This window comes from Cheilinus undulatus, linkage group 12, assembly GCF_018320785.1.
Source record: "Cheilinus undulatus linkage group 12, ASM1832078v1, whole genome shotgun sequence".
NCBI classification, from domain to species: Eukaryota; Metazoa; Chordata; class Actinopteri; order Labriformes; family Labridae; genus Cheilinus; species Cheilinus undulatus.
This window is the reverse complement of record NC_054876.1, coordinates 16,781,712-16,799,997: the sequence shown is the minus strand read 5'-3', so window position 1 is coordinate 16,799,997 and position 18,286 is coordinate 16,781,712. Positions and strand designations below refer to the sequence as shown.

At 39.6% G+C, this 18,286-nt stretch overlaps 1 protein-coding gene across 8 annotated transcripts in view; it reads left to right on the top strand.

Annotated features, from left to right (window-relative positions):
* Window positions 1-18,286, top strand: part of ncor1 (nuclear receptor corepressor 1) — a 115,263-nt gene that overhangs the window by 54,385 nt on the left and 42,592 nt on the right. For 6 of the 8 annotated variants that reach the window (XM_041800956.1, XM_041800957.1, XM_041800962.1 and 3 more), the window contains 3 exons: window positions 5,242-5,372; window positions 8,067-8,362; window positions 17,442-17,507. In XM_041800956.1, the coding sequence (XP_041656890.1) occupies window positions 5,242-5,372; window positions 8,067-8,362; window positions 17,442-17,507 (493 nt within the window). The remainder of the gene's footprint in view (window positions 1-5,241; window positions 5,373-8,066; window positions 8,363-17,441; window positions 17,508-18,286) is intronic. The other 2 variants (XM_041800958.1, XM_041800961.1) reach the window with 2 other exon arrangements.

The following is an 18,286-nucleotide window of genomic DNA, read 5'->3' as shown; positions in this document are numbered from 1 at the left end:
ATAATTTTTACCTTTTTTTCTTTTTCAGTCTTTTTGACTGAAAATTGGTTTGCCTGGACAAATCTGAAATCAGTTTTTCCATCAAGAGGATAGAGCATTTTATCTGCAATAAATGCCAGCTATATACCCCTGGGTAAAATGCTGGTGTTGATGCATTTATTTGCATCTGTTGCCAGTTCTTTATTTGCAAAGATAAAGGTAATGCATTTCAATAATTTAGTATATTTTTCATTTCCTTTTCTTGCAGTTAAACAGCTTTAAGCGGGAGTGAGAGATTTCTCTGGTGGCCTGAGTTCTGTGGTAGGAAAAGGAAGATTGACTTGTGGCTCTGTCATTTCCTAAATCAAACAGCACTTGTGAATCAGCAAAAGAGGGGAGAAATTAAAACTCTTAAAATATTCAAGCCAGGTCAGGAAGAGAGCGTCATTTAAAAACACTGAAGAACCACAGAACCACAGAGCCTCATTGACTTTTGGAGAACATCTGTGTGGAGGCTCTTTACACAGTGTGGGAGAAGAGGCAGGAATGCCACGGCTCTCCAACCAACTCCAAAGCAAACATGAGCCGCTCTCCCAACTAGAGCAGCATCTTACTGAATGAAATAAACTGGGAGAATAACACTAAAAAAGGCTGTCTTCTCTGCAAAAATATCTCTACAGCATGCTTTGCAGACTTCTACAGGCAGGAAATGAAGCAAGACTAATTTTGATGCGGTTTTCTCTGCAGCTTAGCTCTGAATCTGCAGGCCTTTCCTTTAGGAGTGCAACAGTGCAGCTGCATTATCTTGCTGTACTACGGCTCACAATGCTACAAGAATACTGCTTCTGTTTTAGTATTCAATATTCTAAATGTGGTCAGCACAACTTTGAGGTCTTGAAAGTTGTAAAATTAGCTTTAACACTTCCTTTTTTATTCTATAGATGTTGTACAGCCTGTGTTTTTGTTTTGTTTTTTGACTTATTTTCTTCAGGACTTTCCCATTTTCATTCCCCAAAACTCCAAAAACCCAAATGTAAACAGCGTCACAAATAGTGTTGAGGCTGTTCTTTTTTTATTGCTGATACTTTTTAGAATCAGCCCATGAATTTTCATGCAGTTAGAAAAAATCAAAGTCTTGTTTTAGTCCAGCTAAAACTGGACCTAAAAATGTATTTGAACATGTTTGTTGGACTGAAATTGTACCAAATCGAATGTCATGTAGTTGGACTAACCCACCTAGATTGCAATTTGCTTATGCGTTTTATTTGGACTCAGACTAGACCAGGCACTCTGTACATGCTTCACAGTTTCCACACGAGACTTTGACCAGGAGGTCAATGAGCGTGAATGCTAAGCTGAGCAGGAGTTGCATTTTCGTCTTCCTTTTTGACACCACATTGCACATGCATTGTATTTCTGCCAAAAGCAGTACAGCATTGAGTATGAGAAATGTACAGAGCTGTAAAGCTTATCCATGTTTTCGGTATGCAACCAGTGAACCCCGTGCTAACATATTAGCATGGTCAACAGAAAGAAAATGCGTAAAGGAAGCTAAAATGGGGCATATGGGCATCTACCATAGCAGGGGCAGATATGCCTCTGTCAGTGCCCTGTGGTTCTCTCACATTGCATACAGGGAGCGAGACAGAAGTCAAGTTAAATTGCCTAATCAATCAAGTTTTTTTAGGGAAAACACAAGATCCCCCTATAGTTTTCAAAAGCACTTTTACAAAGCAGATTTTGCAGTATTACATTTAAAATGTAATGAGTTTAATTTAACACTGTTTCAGAGTGTATACGGTCCATACTGGAATTAGTGTTGAATTAAAATTATTTTCAGTCGTGCGGATAAATTACTCTTCTGTTAAAACGGATCAACTACATAGCAAATTCATAAGTGTTAATTCAACTCCAACAGTAGTAATTTAGCACTTTTCCTGAGTTTATATATTTATTAAGGGTGAAGAGTTCCCCTATAGTGTAGGACTTTAAACCTCAGTATTATTTTCTGACACTTCAAAGCTTAATTTTAATATTTCATCATTATATCATTCTCACACTGGATGTGAATATGAAGCATTTACAGTACAGGTAATTGGTGCATATTAATGCACCTTTTCCCCCCAAATTTCACTGTGCAAATGAGGTCACTGAGGTAGGCTTGAGTGTCTTTATGTAAGTAGGAGGTAGAGGAACAAATTCCTTGCCAGGTAGTGCTCTTTCAGAAAGAACAATTGACCGCCTTTCATAACTAGAAAAGCATTCGGAGAGTGCAGACCTCCGCCATTAGCCCCATCTCCCAATAGTACAGAATCCTTTAAAAAGATTCCTGAAACCAGACAGTGATCCGGATCACTCCCAAAATTTAATCAGTTCTTCCTTATGCCATTTCTGACATTTCCCGAAAATTTCATCAAAATCCGTCCATAAATTTTTGAGTTATGTTGCTAACAAACTAACAATCAAACAAGCTTCCCTCGTAACATCAAAAACAACATCAGCCCACCAGACATATGAACAAAGAAATTCCAGCAGTGATCACTGTTCAACAGGTAACATCTTAATACATTTAAACACATCTAAACACTCTGCCTACATATCCAGATTGGAATTGGCAGTGTGTGGAGCTTAGATAAATGGACACTCTACCGAGTTAGATGAACACTGAATGGATCAACACTGCCAGAGCACTGAAGGCCATTTCACTCAGAATGAAGTTAAAATTACAGGTTTGGAGTTAAATCAACTCTTAAATGTTTAACACTGAGAATTCAACACTCCTGTTTTTACTTTGTATGAAGTTAAGTAATACCATTAAAATACACAGCGGAGCCCTTTTTTCAATGTATATTTGATTGCTGAACCCCCTGTTTGGTGTAGGTGTCAGACAAAGTGATGAAGAGCATGGTGCATTAACAAAATCTTCATTCTAGGCCTGTAAAGATTAAATGTATTGATTACCATTAATTAAGATCAACAGTTAGTGCAATTATGTTACCTAATCACAATAAATCACATGACTATTGCCTTCTTCAACATGCTTTGGTTAAGCCGTGTCAGCATCTCCTTGCAATGACAGCAATGTAAAAAATGTTCACCGCTGCTTCTCAATGTTTCATTTCACTTTAAATATCTCACAGATATCTCAGTGGAGAAGTCAAAAGTCATCTGCACTTTGTTTTATCCAACTTTGCCCTTTTACTGTGTCCTTATTTCCTTTTCAATCCATAACAAGTTCCTTATCCATGATTAAATTCATATTAAAATCATCGATCCAAAACAGATCTATATACAAACAGGAAGACTCTTACCCTTAGTTTAAGACAGTAGAAATGGCCAAAATGACACAAATACAGCTCAGAATGCATTGTAGTACATAGGTTTTGATTACGATAAGGATGTGATTAATAGTGATTAACTACAGTTGTGGTTTAGAATTTTGTTCTTTTGGCAGCCCATTTTTGTACATGTTTTCCTTGGCAAAGATGGACACTGAGGGATACATTTCACCATTCAAACACAACAAGAAGAGGCTGTCTCTAATACAGAACTGAAATGTTGAGGAGAAATTGAACATGTCAATAGGAGGAAAGGTTTTCTCCACAAGGGGCTCAAAAATCTACACAAACTTACATTTCCTGACAGGAGCGTTAATTAGAAGAATCTGTGTCAAAATGGCACAAAACAAGAGTCATAACAAACAAGCTCTTGAAAGCAACATCAACCATGAAAATCATTTTTCAATATTTTGTACAGTTTATTTCAGGGTTATGAATGACAGCCTGTGTACTGAACAGTGTTTGGAATAAACATGAGTTAGCATCACATGCACTCTCCTTCCAAAAAATACGCTTAATTTGATTTAGCCAGTCATGTTCCCCCATTCCGAGAAGCCAAAACTCCCTGATTATTAAGTGTCTTGTATAAGAGCTAGCCAGAGCAGCCACCAGTTGCTTACTGCCTGTTGAGCTGGCACTGACTCCTCCATCAGATTTTATTGTGTTATATGGCAGCCAGACTCCTCATGTGCAGAACCATGTCATTGTAAAAAAAAAAGTCAGACAGCCACAACCCTGTTTTTTCTCCTTGTACCCCGTCTTCTCTGTCTTTCCTCAGTCCATATCTTTTGCCTTCACCATTGAGAGGAGCACATTCCTTGGCTCCATCTGGTACCAGCATGGGATGTTTGGCTTGGCATAACCAGACTTGTTCCAGCACAGCTCTTTCATGGAGCAGGCAGGAGAAGGCTCTTTGTGGTTACCACGCGGGCAGTGATGATAAAAAATGTTGTTCTGTCCTCAACCACTGTATCGAAGTTGAACTTTTCAATGATTATTTCATTCGCTATTGTACATAGGATCTCTCTGAAGTTGACCATTTCCCTTTCCTTTTATATTCAAGTACCTCGATTTCTCTTTTTCTACCTTGAACCTTGTTTTTAAACGTGGCAGTGCTGTATAATTTTCATAATGAGTGTCATGGTCAAACCCTGTTCTTTCACTCAGGGATTTCCTGACAGAAAATGAGACACGAGAACTGGCTGCACTCCAGATTTCTTCATTTTGTAATTAAGGCAACAGTGTACTTTGTTTTAGTCCCTGCAGATTTTGTAGATCCTGGAAAATATGACTCATATTTTTAGCTTTTAACTTTGTTGTGTAGCTTTGCACCAAGTCTGAAACTTGTGTTCTTTTCAGCCAGTCAAAACTGTGCAGCTTAAAAGCAGCAAGTCTAATAACCAGTCTGCAGTGTACATATCTATAATTCACCTTGCTTGGTCTGTCTGCTATCAGACTGAATAATTAAGCCTGCTTTTTTTGGCCCATATTCCATTGTGCAATTTTAGATGGTCCTCTGGGCTCACAGGGCCAATTCAGGAAACTGAAACACCACAAAAAGATGTCTGTTCCTTGATAGCATGCTGGAAATGTGGAGCATAAAGTGTGTTATAATGTCAGGACTGTTGTTAACATTTAGGATATGAGGCAGGAACAAAGCTTGATAAATAGGTGGTATATTCTCTGTTAGCTAAAAAGATTCCAACTGTTGGTCGGTCCTTTTGTGGAAAAACAAATAATGTTCATGGGTTTTATGGGGCATTGATGAAAGTATTGATATCTTGACATCACTGTGTACTCGAAAGTATCTTTTGCCATGCCATACAAGTCTGTTTACAGCCTCGTCCTAATCTCCACATTGTTAGTTTTCTTATGATTTAGTCAGAAACAGCTGAATAATTTGTATCCTTGCGTTTTGTTTCAGCAGATAACACGCCCCTCACAAGAAGACAAGTCAGACGACAAAAACGAAGAGGACAAATCTGAGAAGTCTGAGAAAAAAGAGGACGAAGAAAAGAAGGAGGAGGAAGAGAAAGATGAAAAGGAGGAGTCTAGGTAAGTTGTGACTAGTCGATCCTCCCAGGGTTACTCTAGTTCATGAGAGCCTGCAGGCAGAGCTCCTTCTGCTTGTGTCAGTGAGACTACTTTGAAGAGGTTTATTGTATCAAATTATCTCTCAGGCCTTTAGGAAAATAATGCCTCTGATTTCCTCTTTTAACAGTCTTGTTTTGAAAATGTGTTCTAGAAAGCAAAAGGTATTTTTTGATAGTCCATAAACCTGTAAATACATACAGCTACAGTTCACTGTGGCGCCAATATTCTTCCAGCTCTTACTGAATACATATGCACGTAGATTCTCAGTTAAGTGAGACAAGATTGTTAACTTAAGTGTTAGTAAGTATTAGGGAGTTGCAGATATAATGATGGAGGGACGGTTCATACTCCATTCAACAGTGTTTGCGTTAACTATCTCCAGGGCGGTGGGGTCCATGCTGTCTGTTATTTTGGGGGTCAAAGGCTGTAAATTTTGGGAATCCTTGCTGTAAGATATAAACCAAAAATCATATTTAAACTACTAACACATTGAAGTTTAGAATAAATAACTCTAATGTGAAGTCCAATCAAATGGTGTTATTTATTTTATTGATAGTAATAAATAAGTGATAAATTACTATTTAACATGCAAAGATTAGATCACAGATAGACATGGACCATTTAATTTGTCAAATCTTAAAAAATCATGACATGACTCTAACCTGGCATGCCAGATGGATTTGTTTCACTATCTGGTAAATCACTCATACACAGCATTTGGGGAAGGGCAGAGCCTTTGAAAACAAACTCTGAGGGTGATTGGATGAACGTTCTGTCTGTCACATCTTTACGGGCCAATTGCTGCTTGCTTATGTCACGACTCCACCGCGCCTGAAAGCACTGCCCCTCGACGCTGATTGGTCCTGCCACTTTCAAACCGGGCCCAAACGCTTCAGTCGTGAGCTTTGCAAGATGGATTCTCCAGTGAGAAACACAGAAACGGGCGCATCCATCTGCTTTGCAAGTTTAATGTGATGCTGGATGTGTAAGGGGCTGTTACAGATAACATCTGCAGAATACCATTGTTCTGATTAAATAAAACCTTCATTTTATTTTTATCATCTTTTTAGATATAGCTGGGATTCCCCTAGACCAGTGACACTCAACTAGCCTCAGGGATCACCACCAACTTCTAAATCACAAACAAAATTCTGTGAGGTTTAAACCGCTCAAAGTTATTTAAAGAAAAATGCTGCTGTTCAGACCTATATGGACCAATATGGAACAGAACTAATGATTGAAAGAGGATGCAGGGCCTTAAATCCTAAAAAAGGGAATCGCAACAGAAGACCTAGGGCGGTGGTCATCAACTGGCGGCTCAGACACCATATCAGGCCCCCCAGAGCTCCCAACCCAGCACCCAAATGATGATTGAATTCAGAAAATATGGGGAGGAAAAAGATTTTGTGTTTGTTAGGGTATCTTTTGTCTTAAAATCCCTACAGCCATCAAATCAACCTCAAAACGATCAAGATTGCTACAGTTTTATCAGAAATAATTGATCAATTTATACAGGGAAATATGTTGCAAGTCAACATGTAGTTATCAGTCCAGTCCTGATTAAGTCTGCAGTTTTCTGTGTCAGCTTTCACTTCAGGCTCTTGAAGAAGGTGATTTTCCTGCCTGAGAATCAAAACAAAAGATCTGTTTCCTCAATTTGTTTTTCACCTATCAGCATATTAACATTGAACCAAATGATGGACAACATGGAAGTCCTAGAAATATGTAGCAGAATATTCCGATTTCCCATTAATGCCTAAAATAACTTACATTTAAAAGACCAATACAAAAACTAGTACAATAATATTTCATTTGGTCCAAAATATTTATTTTAGTCTGGCTCCCAAAGCGCCTGTCAAGACAAATTCTGGCCCTTGTACAGATGTAGTTGATGAGTCTTGCCCTAGGAGGTCATGCATGCAAACATTTAAACTCCCTTCTCTATGATGAAATGTACCGTTTGTTTTCTTGAGACCACAGAAAGTTAACACAATATCAGAATTTAAAAAAAATATATATTAAAAAAACCTTTAGAAAACATATTTGCTATCCAAAAATAACAAGATGAATGAGTCAAAGTCTTTTAAGAATAACCTAAATTTACTTGTTTTCATTGCAACATGGCATTAAAAAACACATGGATGATTCCACTTTGGATCTTCATGCATCATCCACTTTTTGCAGCAATGGTTTTTAGAGGCATTAAATTCATGACCCACTGGAAACAGCTCCACAACCTGCTTTTGGTTCTGGACCCACCAGTTTAGAACCACTGATCTATATCATCACACTTTTCCTTAGGTTAACTTTTTTAACCTTCCATTATTAGGGAGGGAAACCTAGCTCTGTATTCTGATCACTCAGTAACTACCATATTATTAACCAGAATAAAAGTTAGGTTCTTTAATCGCTTGAGGTTTACAGAAGACGGGAAGTATGATTGTATCTATTAGGATGTGGGTATGAAATCTTTGAAGACTTGTCACTAAATGAGTCCAGATTGAGTGCAGACCAATTGAAACATGCTTTATTTGTGTCATCATTCATGGAGGAAATGTGCAGATCACAAATGGGGCCTGTTATTGCTGAGTCAGAAGCGAGCAGATACTCTCTCTACCAGTTCTAAATCTTCGTTTTCCCACTCCAAAACCACAGGGACATTGGCAAGGACAAAGAAAAGTGTGACGGTGGGGAGGACGAGGACGGGAAGGAGCAAAACACGCCGCGTGGCAGGAAGACTGCCAACAGCCAGGGCCGCCGTAAGGGAAGGATCACCACCCGCTCCATGGCCAATGAAGCTGCGTCTGTGGCGGCTGAGGAAGCTCCTCCCCCTGCCCCCGAACCTGCCTTGCCAGATCCTCCACAGCTCCCCAAACCTGACCCAGCACAGAAAGCCTTGAAGGAGCCTGCAAAACCACAGACTCCAACAGCGTCCATGGATGCTAACAAAGGTGAATACTTTTCTAGATGCTCTTGGGAAGTAGTGGAACATATACACTTACAGCTCAGGAACACATTTGCTATCACAGAAGTGAGGAACAGGATGTCTGTACATAAAATAGTACAGTATCTCACCCTAGACTGTGAAGAGATTTATGTGAGATTTGTTATTCAGCAGGATTAAAGTATCTAAAGCTCATCTGTGCTCTATTAGCTGCAATACTGTTACCTGAACTTATGTCAAGAAACTGAAGATTAGACATTTCCCAGAAGGCACTCAATAATTGAATTTGTTTGGAAGCCAGATTTCTATGAATTACTGGTTACTCTACACAGTAAACACAGAAGCTAATTTGATGCTTCTGGGTCAAATCTATGCCATGGCCAAACTGTAGTAGCTTATGCCGTTGTGAGCATTCCATACCTCTATGCTGGTGTGCCTGTGTCGCTCTACAATAATACTAAATATACTAATATAATATACTAAAATGCTATTGTGCAATGAGATTTTTATGCCAGTTCCCAATCCCTCTGCCCACTGGCACATTTCCTGCTCTCCTGTGTACAGGTAACCATTGCAACTAAATCCATGTGTGTTTTTGTTGGAGTTGGAGATAATAAATATTGATGAGTGGTTGATTATGCTGCAATTATTGCAGTAGAGGAAAAGGGAGAAGATACTGGAGGAGACTGAATGACTGCTGGATCAGCTGAGGCAGGCAAGCAGTTTTGACTAGTTATATGCCATATTCACTCATTGTCAGTTCTCTGAGACTGGCATTCACCCGGTGCCAACCAGACAACCAACCACAGTTCTTGCAGTCTGTTTTGTTTTGATGCAGTTACATTTTTGAGGAGGTGCATGTTACCAGTGTGCACAGGCCTCTGCCTAGGGCTCAGGGCTATGCTGACTTATAGCTAATATTTACATAGTTGTTACAGCTGTGAAGTAAACCACATTTAGGGGGACTCACCATGCAAGCCTCTCTTTGCAAGGAAGACAGTCAAAGATGGACTAAGAGGTACAAAGTGCTGAATTTCTACAGTGAAACGTCAACATTGATTTAAAGATGACTATTTCTATGTGATGTATACATTTTAAGTTGAGTAATTACATTAACTGAAAAAATATTTCCAATAGTTTTAAGGCCTTAGAAATTCTTAGTACCAAAAGTTGAATGGTTGGTTTCTTGTTATGTCATGTTTATTGTTGCAATGGAAACACTGGGTGTTAGTCAAAGACTGCTGTCATTCTGTTGCTGTATCTTATTCATGGTTTATGCTGCTTACTTGGGATGGACCATCATTTTTCTTTGCAATCAGCTGTGCTTTCTGTCATCCAATCACCCTAATTTTGTCCTCCATCCCTCGAGCCCTGTAACCCGGCTGGAGCTGCTGTAGTCTCACTAGGCATCTCCAAGTCTAGTAGAGAGACACATGCGCTCCTCAGCTTTCTTCACCTCAGCTGCTTGTACTGTTTTGATTTTAGGACTCTGCTCAATAAACACTGCACACTGTTAGGTGGATTAACCAAGTAGTAAACCTCTGTTATGTTACATAGATGAGTTTGACATAATGAGGGGAGCTGTTGAAGTGCCCTCTCTAGTCTGTGCTGCAGGGTGGGCAGAGTTGAGCAGCTTTTTTCTGTTCTTCATCTTTTGTTGTTCTTTTGATTTAGAGCCCCCTGGTGGTGGAAATTACATTATGTGCTTTTAAACAAGTTCTTCCCAATTCTGTTCTATTAGGAATAATGAGTCATATCCCCATGTGTCATTTTTTTGTTCTCTGTGTGTAAGTCCTTCCCTGCTCTGTCTCTTATTTGATCCTGTGACCACACCAGAGAAGAAGACAAATCAAGGGCAGCTTTTTAAGGTGCTGTGTAATAGCTACGAACCTTAAAGCTCCAATAAAACAGCTATTAAAGCACTAATTAAAACCGTTTCCCATTGAATCATGCAAAAATGTACCAATGTAGTGGATTTGAAAAAAAAAAAGAAGAAAGGACAGAAAATCATACAGATTGCCAGGTATGGGAGGCTAGATTTTATGTCTCACTTTCTGGGTGGTAAGTTGCCTTTATAGTCTCCGTTGTTGTTATGCCAATTTGCTATTGGGCATTTAACGTAGCCATACTTATTTCTAATTATTTATGTAGACACTGGGAACCTTCTTTGCATCAACTTTGCTTCTCTAAGATACCACAAAACTATTTAATTTTGTTGTGAGGGGTTGGTATACAAAATGTTATGGTTGGAAGAAAAAACTATATGAAACAGAGCATTGAGAGCAGCCTGCAGTCTGAGGTATGAACTTGGACAAATGTTAACTGATTGTTTTAAACTTTTCCCATGTTTAGTGTTGAATTTTAACTTTGTAACATAGAAGCTAGGCCTGGGCGATATGGCCTAAAAATCATATTGTGGTATTTTTCTTGCCTTTGACGATAATGGTATTATATCACGGTATTACAAAATTAAAAAGAGATAATGCTTTTTAATCCAAATTCAAGTGTTATTAACCCCCTTCTATCCTTAAAACAAGCCTTTGATAGCATACTCAATTTACGTCTAAGTGTAGGAACACAAAAAACATGTTTGTTTTTTTTTTGTTTTTTTTTTAGTCTCTCTAGGTTTACTTCTGTCTAACTGCACTTCAAGTTTTGCATTTAATCATTCATAACCTGATGAGGTGTGTTAAGCTGGTAATGACTTGAACACGTTTTCGAGTGAAGGCATTCACAATAAAAGCGTTTCAAAAAAAATAACAGCCGTGGACTTTTATTTTGAAGAGCTTGACGGAAGTATTGTGTTTAGCATTGAGTTAGCTTAGCTTTGGCTGCCGTACTGGCGAATACGGCTATTTTACATCAGCTTTTCTGACCTCATTTAACATCGCAGCTTGGATTTTTGACTCACTGTGGACTTAGAAAAGAAAGTCATAAGTTAAAATAGACTTTTAAACGGTTGTTTATGCCATTGTAAGAGGAAGAGCTGTAGTGCTGGGCTCTGAGACCAGCCAAAGCAGCACTTAGCTTGTGTTACAGCCCCAGGCAGGCTGACGGAGACAGCACACTGACTTACTTGCGGCACAACTGTCAGACTTTGAGAGGAAAAAACATGTGTTTTTGCCTGCTAACTCACACTGAGGCAGATATGATGACGTCATTAAAAAGTAGGGTTGCAACGATTAGTCGCCATAATTGTTTATGTCGACTATAAAAATTAGTCGACAGGAAATTAAAGTGTCAACGCATCGTATTATTGTGTTTGATATTGGTAAAAGCAAATACCGGCCAGTAAAAATTCATTGGTACTTGCAGTTACTACTCAAAGAAGAGAGCCAGCCTCACACCAGAACATACTGACATGCCCACGTTCCTGCACTGCAGTTTAAAGAAATTATAATCTATTGTTCAGTCACTTGGGCTAGAAGTTTGTTTTGTTTACATTAAGCTTTATTTGTACTTTTGGACTTTGGTTGGGCAATTTGCTTTGTTTACTTTTATGGACATACCAGTGACTTTAAAGAAAGCCATCCTTTAGTTATTTGTAACCTGCAAGGCAGGGGAACCGCTACTATTTAAATTTCTACTATTTACGTAAAATGGGGATCCAAAATAGTATGCCAAATAACCGCGATTAATCGACTAATCGGAAATTTTATTGATGGATTAGTCGACAAGAATAATCATAAGTTGCAGCCCTATTTACAAGCGTTATCGCGATTGGTCGGTAGAGTCCAAATCTCTACTGTAGGCCAAATTTATATCATTCATACCGTCTACCGCATATACCGCGCACCCCTAATAGAAGCATGTTTGAAATTGTGGAACAGCATTAAACTGCTTTTAATGAAAAACAGATAGTTTTTGATTGCATAGGAAATGTACATCTAATACCGAGTCCTAATCACAAACAAACGTCAGATATCGCTTTTCATTGCACAGCACACGATACCTGCTGTCCACACTGCATCCCTTCAATATTTACAATTGAACTAAATTCAGGTGGCTTTATTGGCATGGAAAACATAATCAGTTTTATTGACAAAGCAATGTAAAATATTATAATGATAATAAGTACAGAAAAAAAGTATTAGAATTGGTATCAGAGATCTGGGTTAACTTTAAAGTTATGGTTTAAAATGTAGAAATTCTATGATATCTTTCTGTATGTGCAGACAGTCCTGTTCATGGTGGTGTGGTTATTGAGGTTCATGATTTGTCACAACTGCTCAGATAATGTGCTCATGCATTTGCACATTGTTCCACTTTGCCCAGCAGATATGGAAGCTTCTGCTTATTGTTTAGTTGGTTAGAAAGTGCAGCTCTGTTTCCACGTCCGGTTGGCTGCAGTGGGTGCACGGTTGTTCCTTCTTAGGGATCCAGCTTTGTCGTTGGTGTCCTCTCTTAATAGTGAGGTTGTGCTCACTGAGTCTGTGTATAGTCAAACATTTCCTCAGCTGTGGATGAGTCACAGTACTGAAGTATTTTGCCAATGCATATTCCCTGTTAAGGGACAAAGAGCACTCCAGATTCTTGCCAGTGAGTGAAAAAGTTTTAAATAATTTCTTTAATTTAGTTTCCTCTTGTAAACAGTATGACAGTATGCTTTTATTTTGAAGGAGGGAGAATGGAAGTGCTCTGTTCACTTAGCAATCCTCATAAAGGATAATCCCAGCACCTTGTCAATCTCCCTCACTCCTCGATCCTCGTCCACATCTGTATGAGTGACATGGAGGGGAATAAAAGTGTGGAGGTAAAATGTCGCACCAGTATTTGTGCTGCGCTATGCTGAAACCCTTGCAGGAGGTTTGGACAGTGTACCAGGAAAAGATCAAGCGGATGTTGTTGCTGACACTTGTATTGCATTTTCTTATAAACTCTGTAGTGAGATAAAACAAGGAAGTATCCAAAAGTTTAGTCATTTTCCTTGGCATCTAATTTGGTTTTCTAGTATGATAGTAAGCTAGCTTTGATTATTCATCTCATGAATAATCAAAAGTTGGTCCTGTCTTGTCTGCTGACTTTTTCATGTATAATTAGAAGCCTGAAAGTAAAGAGTGAGTTCAGTAATTTGACACGTCATTGCCAAATATCAGATGGACACTGGACACTCCATGAAGTCTATCTATCACCACGGTAGTATTACTGTCACAGTGACCAGTCATGCACCTGCACTCTCCCAACCTTTGAAGCCTGTCAGGTATCCACATCTAATCTGTATCATTAATTCAGTGTTCTGTAAATGTGTCGTGTGTCTCCACCACCTGCTCCCTCTGCTGTCTGCTCTGCCCCACCCCTCTCTCTCTCCAGTCTGAGTTATGCAAGGTCTGCTCGATAATGTGATTAGCTAACCATCTGCAGCGTGTCCTTCCATCCTCTCAACCCGCTGACCTCTCTGGTCCCACTCTGCTCGTATCATAGTTTACGTAGCACTGTGTCAACTGTAATCTCCCTTAGTGACTACATTGTGGATTTAATGTGTCTGTTTGCCTGCACTGTTGTAACCCCCGCAGCTATGGGGCTTCTAAGAAGTAAGCTGGCTCTCTGTCGGTCTCGCCCAGTTGGATCGGAGCCAGGCGGCTTTAGGAAGCTGCTGATTCAGTGGGGGCAAACAGCATTTGATCTCGTTTGGAGCCATGGGGGAAAGTATACGTTAGTGTGTGTGTGTCATTAGGTGAGATGCTACACTGTAGGCGGACACCACAGCATGTCTGTTTTCATAGCTCATGAGATTAATGACCACGCTACAGGGGCCTTAACTGTCACGAGGAGAGCATGTGATCATTAGCAATGAGAGAGGAAACCTAGTCCAGTTGACATCTGTTAACTAGGGCTGTTTTCACACATCCACTACTGCAAATTTCTCAGAATTATTAGGACAGGCTGATAGGCAGGCAAGTTGTTAATCACACTTGTCGCTCATTGTTAAAAGTTTTTCCTGTCGTCATGATTACGGAAATTTAAACTGAAATATGATACTAGTGAAAAACAAAGATGTTCAAGAAAAGGAAAGGGACATTTAATTTGTTTATCTGTCCTTCCTTTATGTAGATAGCTGTTAAGTAACAAAAGTAACTAGATAATTATTTGATTAGCAGCGGTAATGTGATTACTGAAGTTAGCTTCTTTATATTACTGCGTTTCAGACAATTGTAATCACATTACAGTAACCCCAACACTCTTGTCTTATGAAATAGATAGTGTTTTGGCCAGACATGCCATAAAAAGATGTGTAGTAGTTACATTTAAAAGTCATTCAAGATGGCAGGTGAAGTAGAATCAGATGCTATCATGACCTTTGCCCTCATATTAATGTTGTATATAATCTGGCATAATCACAGTGTGGACTTAATAGAGTAGAAGAGCATGCAGTTCAGCAGAAAGGGTTTGAAGCAGCTTTATTTCATGTTATAAGGTTGCAGCAGCTGCCTGAGGTGTATTTTTCTGACTTTTACCTGCTGCATTCAAACATTGCTCACCCCAGCTACACAGGGAAGTATTACCAGACTGGCAGGTAAATTCTGGTTTAGTTAGGGCAAAAGTCTTTAATATTGAGATCACTAGCTATGCGCATAGTATTTATACTTTAAATGCTTAATCACTGCATTCAACATTTACAGCTGCACTGTAATTTAAGTGTACATTTTACTTCACTTTTATAGACCTAGTTTTTATAGATTCATTTTGTCTTTTTAACTAATTAGTATTGTTAAGATATAGGATCTATATATGTAACTATTTCTATTTCTCCATATTTTTATTGTTTATTTATGGTATGTTTAATCTGTTTCTTTACTTATTGGATAGCTAGCTTGTGCTGGACTATTAGTTTTAATTTCAGTCACAATTTTGGCTTTACACGGCCATTAAAGAAAGATAATGGTGATTACATGATTGCTGTGCCACGTGCCATTGTATGCTTGTTTTGTTCACAGGTTTTGTCATCTGTTTAATGTTTTTTAATGTTTGTTGTAATATTTCTGCAATTAGACTAACTCTTCTTTTTGATTATTCCTTTTATGTATCATTTTTATATTTGGATGTTTAGACTGTTAAGAGTGTTTAAATTAGAGCAATGCATTTATTGCAGATGCAGCAAAGTCAATGAGTAATGGTGTTTAATATAAAGCAATAATATTAATAATTGTGATCTCATTACCAAGCAAAATAATCTTGATAATGTTTTTTTTGACAGAATCAAGCAGCCCTACAACCAGCTGGTGTAACACTGCAATTTCCCAGTTTGAGATGAATAAAACACACCAGTCTGTCTATAAATATACAGTACATGCCAATTTGTGTGGCTGAATGAGTTAATCCATGGTTTTACTGCCTTCAGAGCCGCAACTGTGTAAGAAATTCTGTTAGACTACTCAAAGCCAAGTAGGCTCAGTATAACTGAGGTAGTTTGACCTTTTTTAACCAGCAACTGCTTTTCTGCCATCTTCTTGAGCTCTTTTTCTTATCAAACTAACCGGAGTGCATGCAGTATCTCCCTCTGCTCTTCACTTAAATCAAAACGAGAGCTGTGTTGGTGGGATAGGGAGGGGACAAGTGTGAGACAGGCCCCTCTAGTGGGTTCTGGAGGTACCACAGGTGTGTTGTGAAAGATTATTTACAATTTTGGATCTTTTGCCTTTATTGGGATAGGATAGCTGAAGACAGTCAGGATATGTGGAGAGAGAGAGAAAGAGTGAGGGTGAAACGAGCACTGTGACCTAACAGCACTGAGACTGGGAATTGATCCTGAGACTAATGCACCAAGGACCACAGCCTCTGTATAGCTAAACTGGTGATCGAAATAATTCTCTAAATTGTCATGAAATACTTTATTGGATGTTAATGATTCTGTAGAACTGGTGTCACAGTTTAACTGGGGTTGGATTAATCAGTGACACTTTGTCAAACATTCTACTACATTCCTCACTTCCTGTTTTTAAGAATTTAAGCTATCTGTGCATTAGGAGACAATAACGTTAGAAAGCAAGAGTTTGTGCCATCTAAAGAGATGAATTATAGAAAATATAGGAGACTTTGAAGATGCCTGATCAGAATGATTAGAGGTGGCTCACTAATTGTGCTTTGTAACTCTGGAGGTTTCACTCACTCAACCACACATGGGAAAAGCTATTTACAAAAGGTGCACAACACGACTTTGTGATCAATTATTCTCTATTACCTTATTGTCATAAAAGTGGGAAGCCAAAATCCTGATTGAAATTGAGTAATCGCACAGCACTGTTGTCTACCTTCACCAGAAAATGTCCTGCATTCATCAGGATTTTTGTATAAGTGTAGAAACACCATCAGTGTAGCGGTGTAACTAGGAGACCTTTAGGTAGGAGCCGTCTAAACAGTGGGAATTGATCTCTGAGGTGGGCGAGTGTAAGTGTGAGGGGACTCCTGTTAATGTCAAGGGTACATCTGCTGCTATATTAGTCTGAATGTTTATGCAGTGTCAGTGGGTGCCATGGAGGAGAGTGGGATAGAGTTCAACCGGCCCCCCCCCTCCTCACTCCAACTTCTATGAATTTTGTAGGGGGTGTGGAGCTGTGTAGCCAAGCCATGGCAGGAAGGAGGAGCGTGTATGTGAGATTCGCAGTGTCACAGTAGACGGGGTGGGAGGGTTTTTTTCTGGGCTGGCTGTTCTATCTATCTGTCTGTTTGTCTCCATCCAAGGCCATTTCCCAAAGCAGGAGGCAGGGCTCTCTAGTCCTCCACTGTCTGGCGCTACATCAGCTGACCAAGGCCCTCCTCTGTGTGGATTAGAGAGGAGGAGGGAGGGCTTGTTCTGGGCAGTGAGGAAGGGGAGAGAGAGAGAGAGAGAGAGAGAGAGAGAAAGAGAGAGAGGAGTGAGTGAGTGAGTTAGAGTGTAAGTGAGGGAGCAGGTCTCAGCAGCCCCTGAATGTAAACAGATTATTAGATTAGCGGCCATGAGAAGGAGACGGCTGAAGGGAGGACTTCCATTCTCTCTCTGTCCATCTCCCTCCTTCCACCTCTCTCTCGCTCTCTCTTTCTCTCTATCTCCTTTACTTTCCTTTTCTATCAGTGCTGATGGGGCTCTGTCTTTCTTCTCTGTGATTTAGCTGGTGCTGGTGAAACCGGAGAAACTTCTCGCTGGACCGAGGAGGAGATGGAGGTTGCCAAAAAAGGTAGCGTTTTAATTAATATCTCCTTCTTGCTTAATCTCTGTGCAGATCTTCTCTCTGGCTTGTTAATCTTCCTTTCTTTGCCCCCCCACCCCTTTTCTTTTCCTCTTCTGATTATCTGATGTTGCCTCGCCCTGCCTGTTTCTCACATGCACGCAAGAGTCAATGTGCACAAATAGAAAACTTGTGCTGCTGCTTTGCTGGAAGCTGTCAGAGCCCCATGAAAGGTTTCAAGGAATTTATATTTTTCCCTTCAGCTCCAGTGCTCCTCTGGTTTCTCAGAACTGATCTATTAAGGCCATCCATGAAGCAACCGAGCAAGACGGCTTCCTCCCCATTTATTATTCACACTGAAAACTTTGCCATCTAGCGAGTTTTAAAGTTAGTTTGCTCTTTTAAATGTTTGTTGCCTGGTCTCAGACTGCACAGCTGTAGTCATTAGTCAAGTCATATGCCATTCAAGTGTTCGCCTCTCGTGCCCTTTTTACTCGGATTTCTCCGCATTGGCTCTTGCTTAGAGTTCCCTGAGTGCCAAGACTCACAGACCGGAGGGAGTAAATAAAAGGATTAATGTGGATTTATTAAGACTAACTCACTTAGGTATTGGAGATTTACTTCTCTCATTGCTGCTGTGATCTGCTCCGGCATTCAGACCTATATGCTACATATGTCTGTGGATTAGCGGAGTTAAAAAGGAGACCTACACAACCTCCTTCAGTCATATGACAGGGCACGTTTGGAAATCACTTTTATGCTATGCCGACACACACATGGCTGGTCAT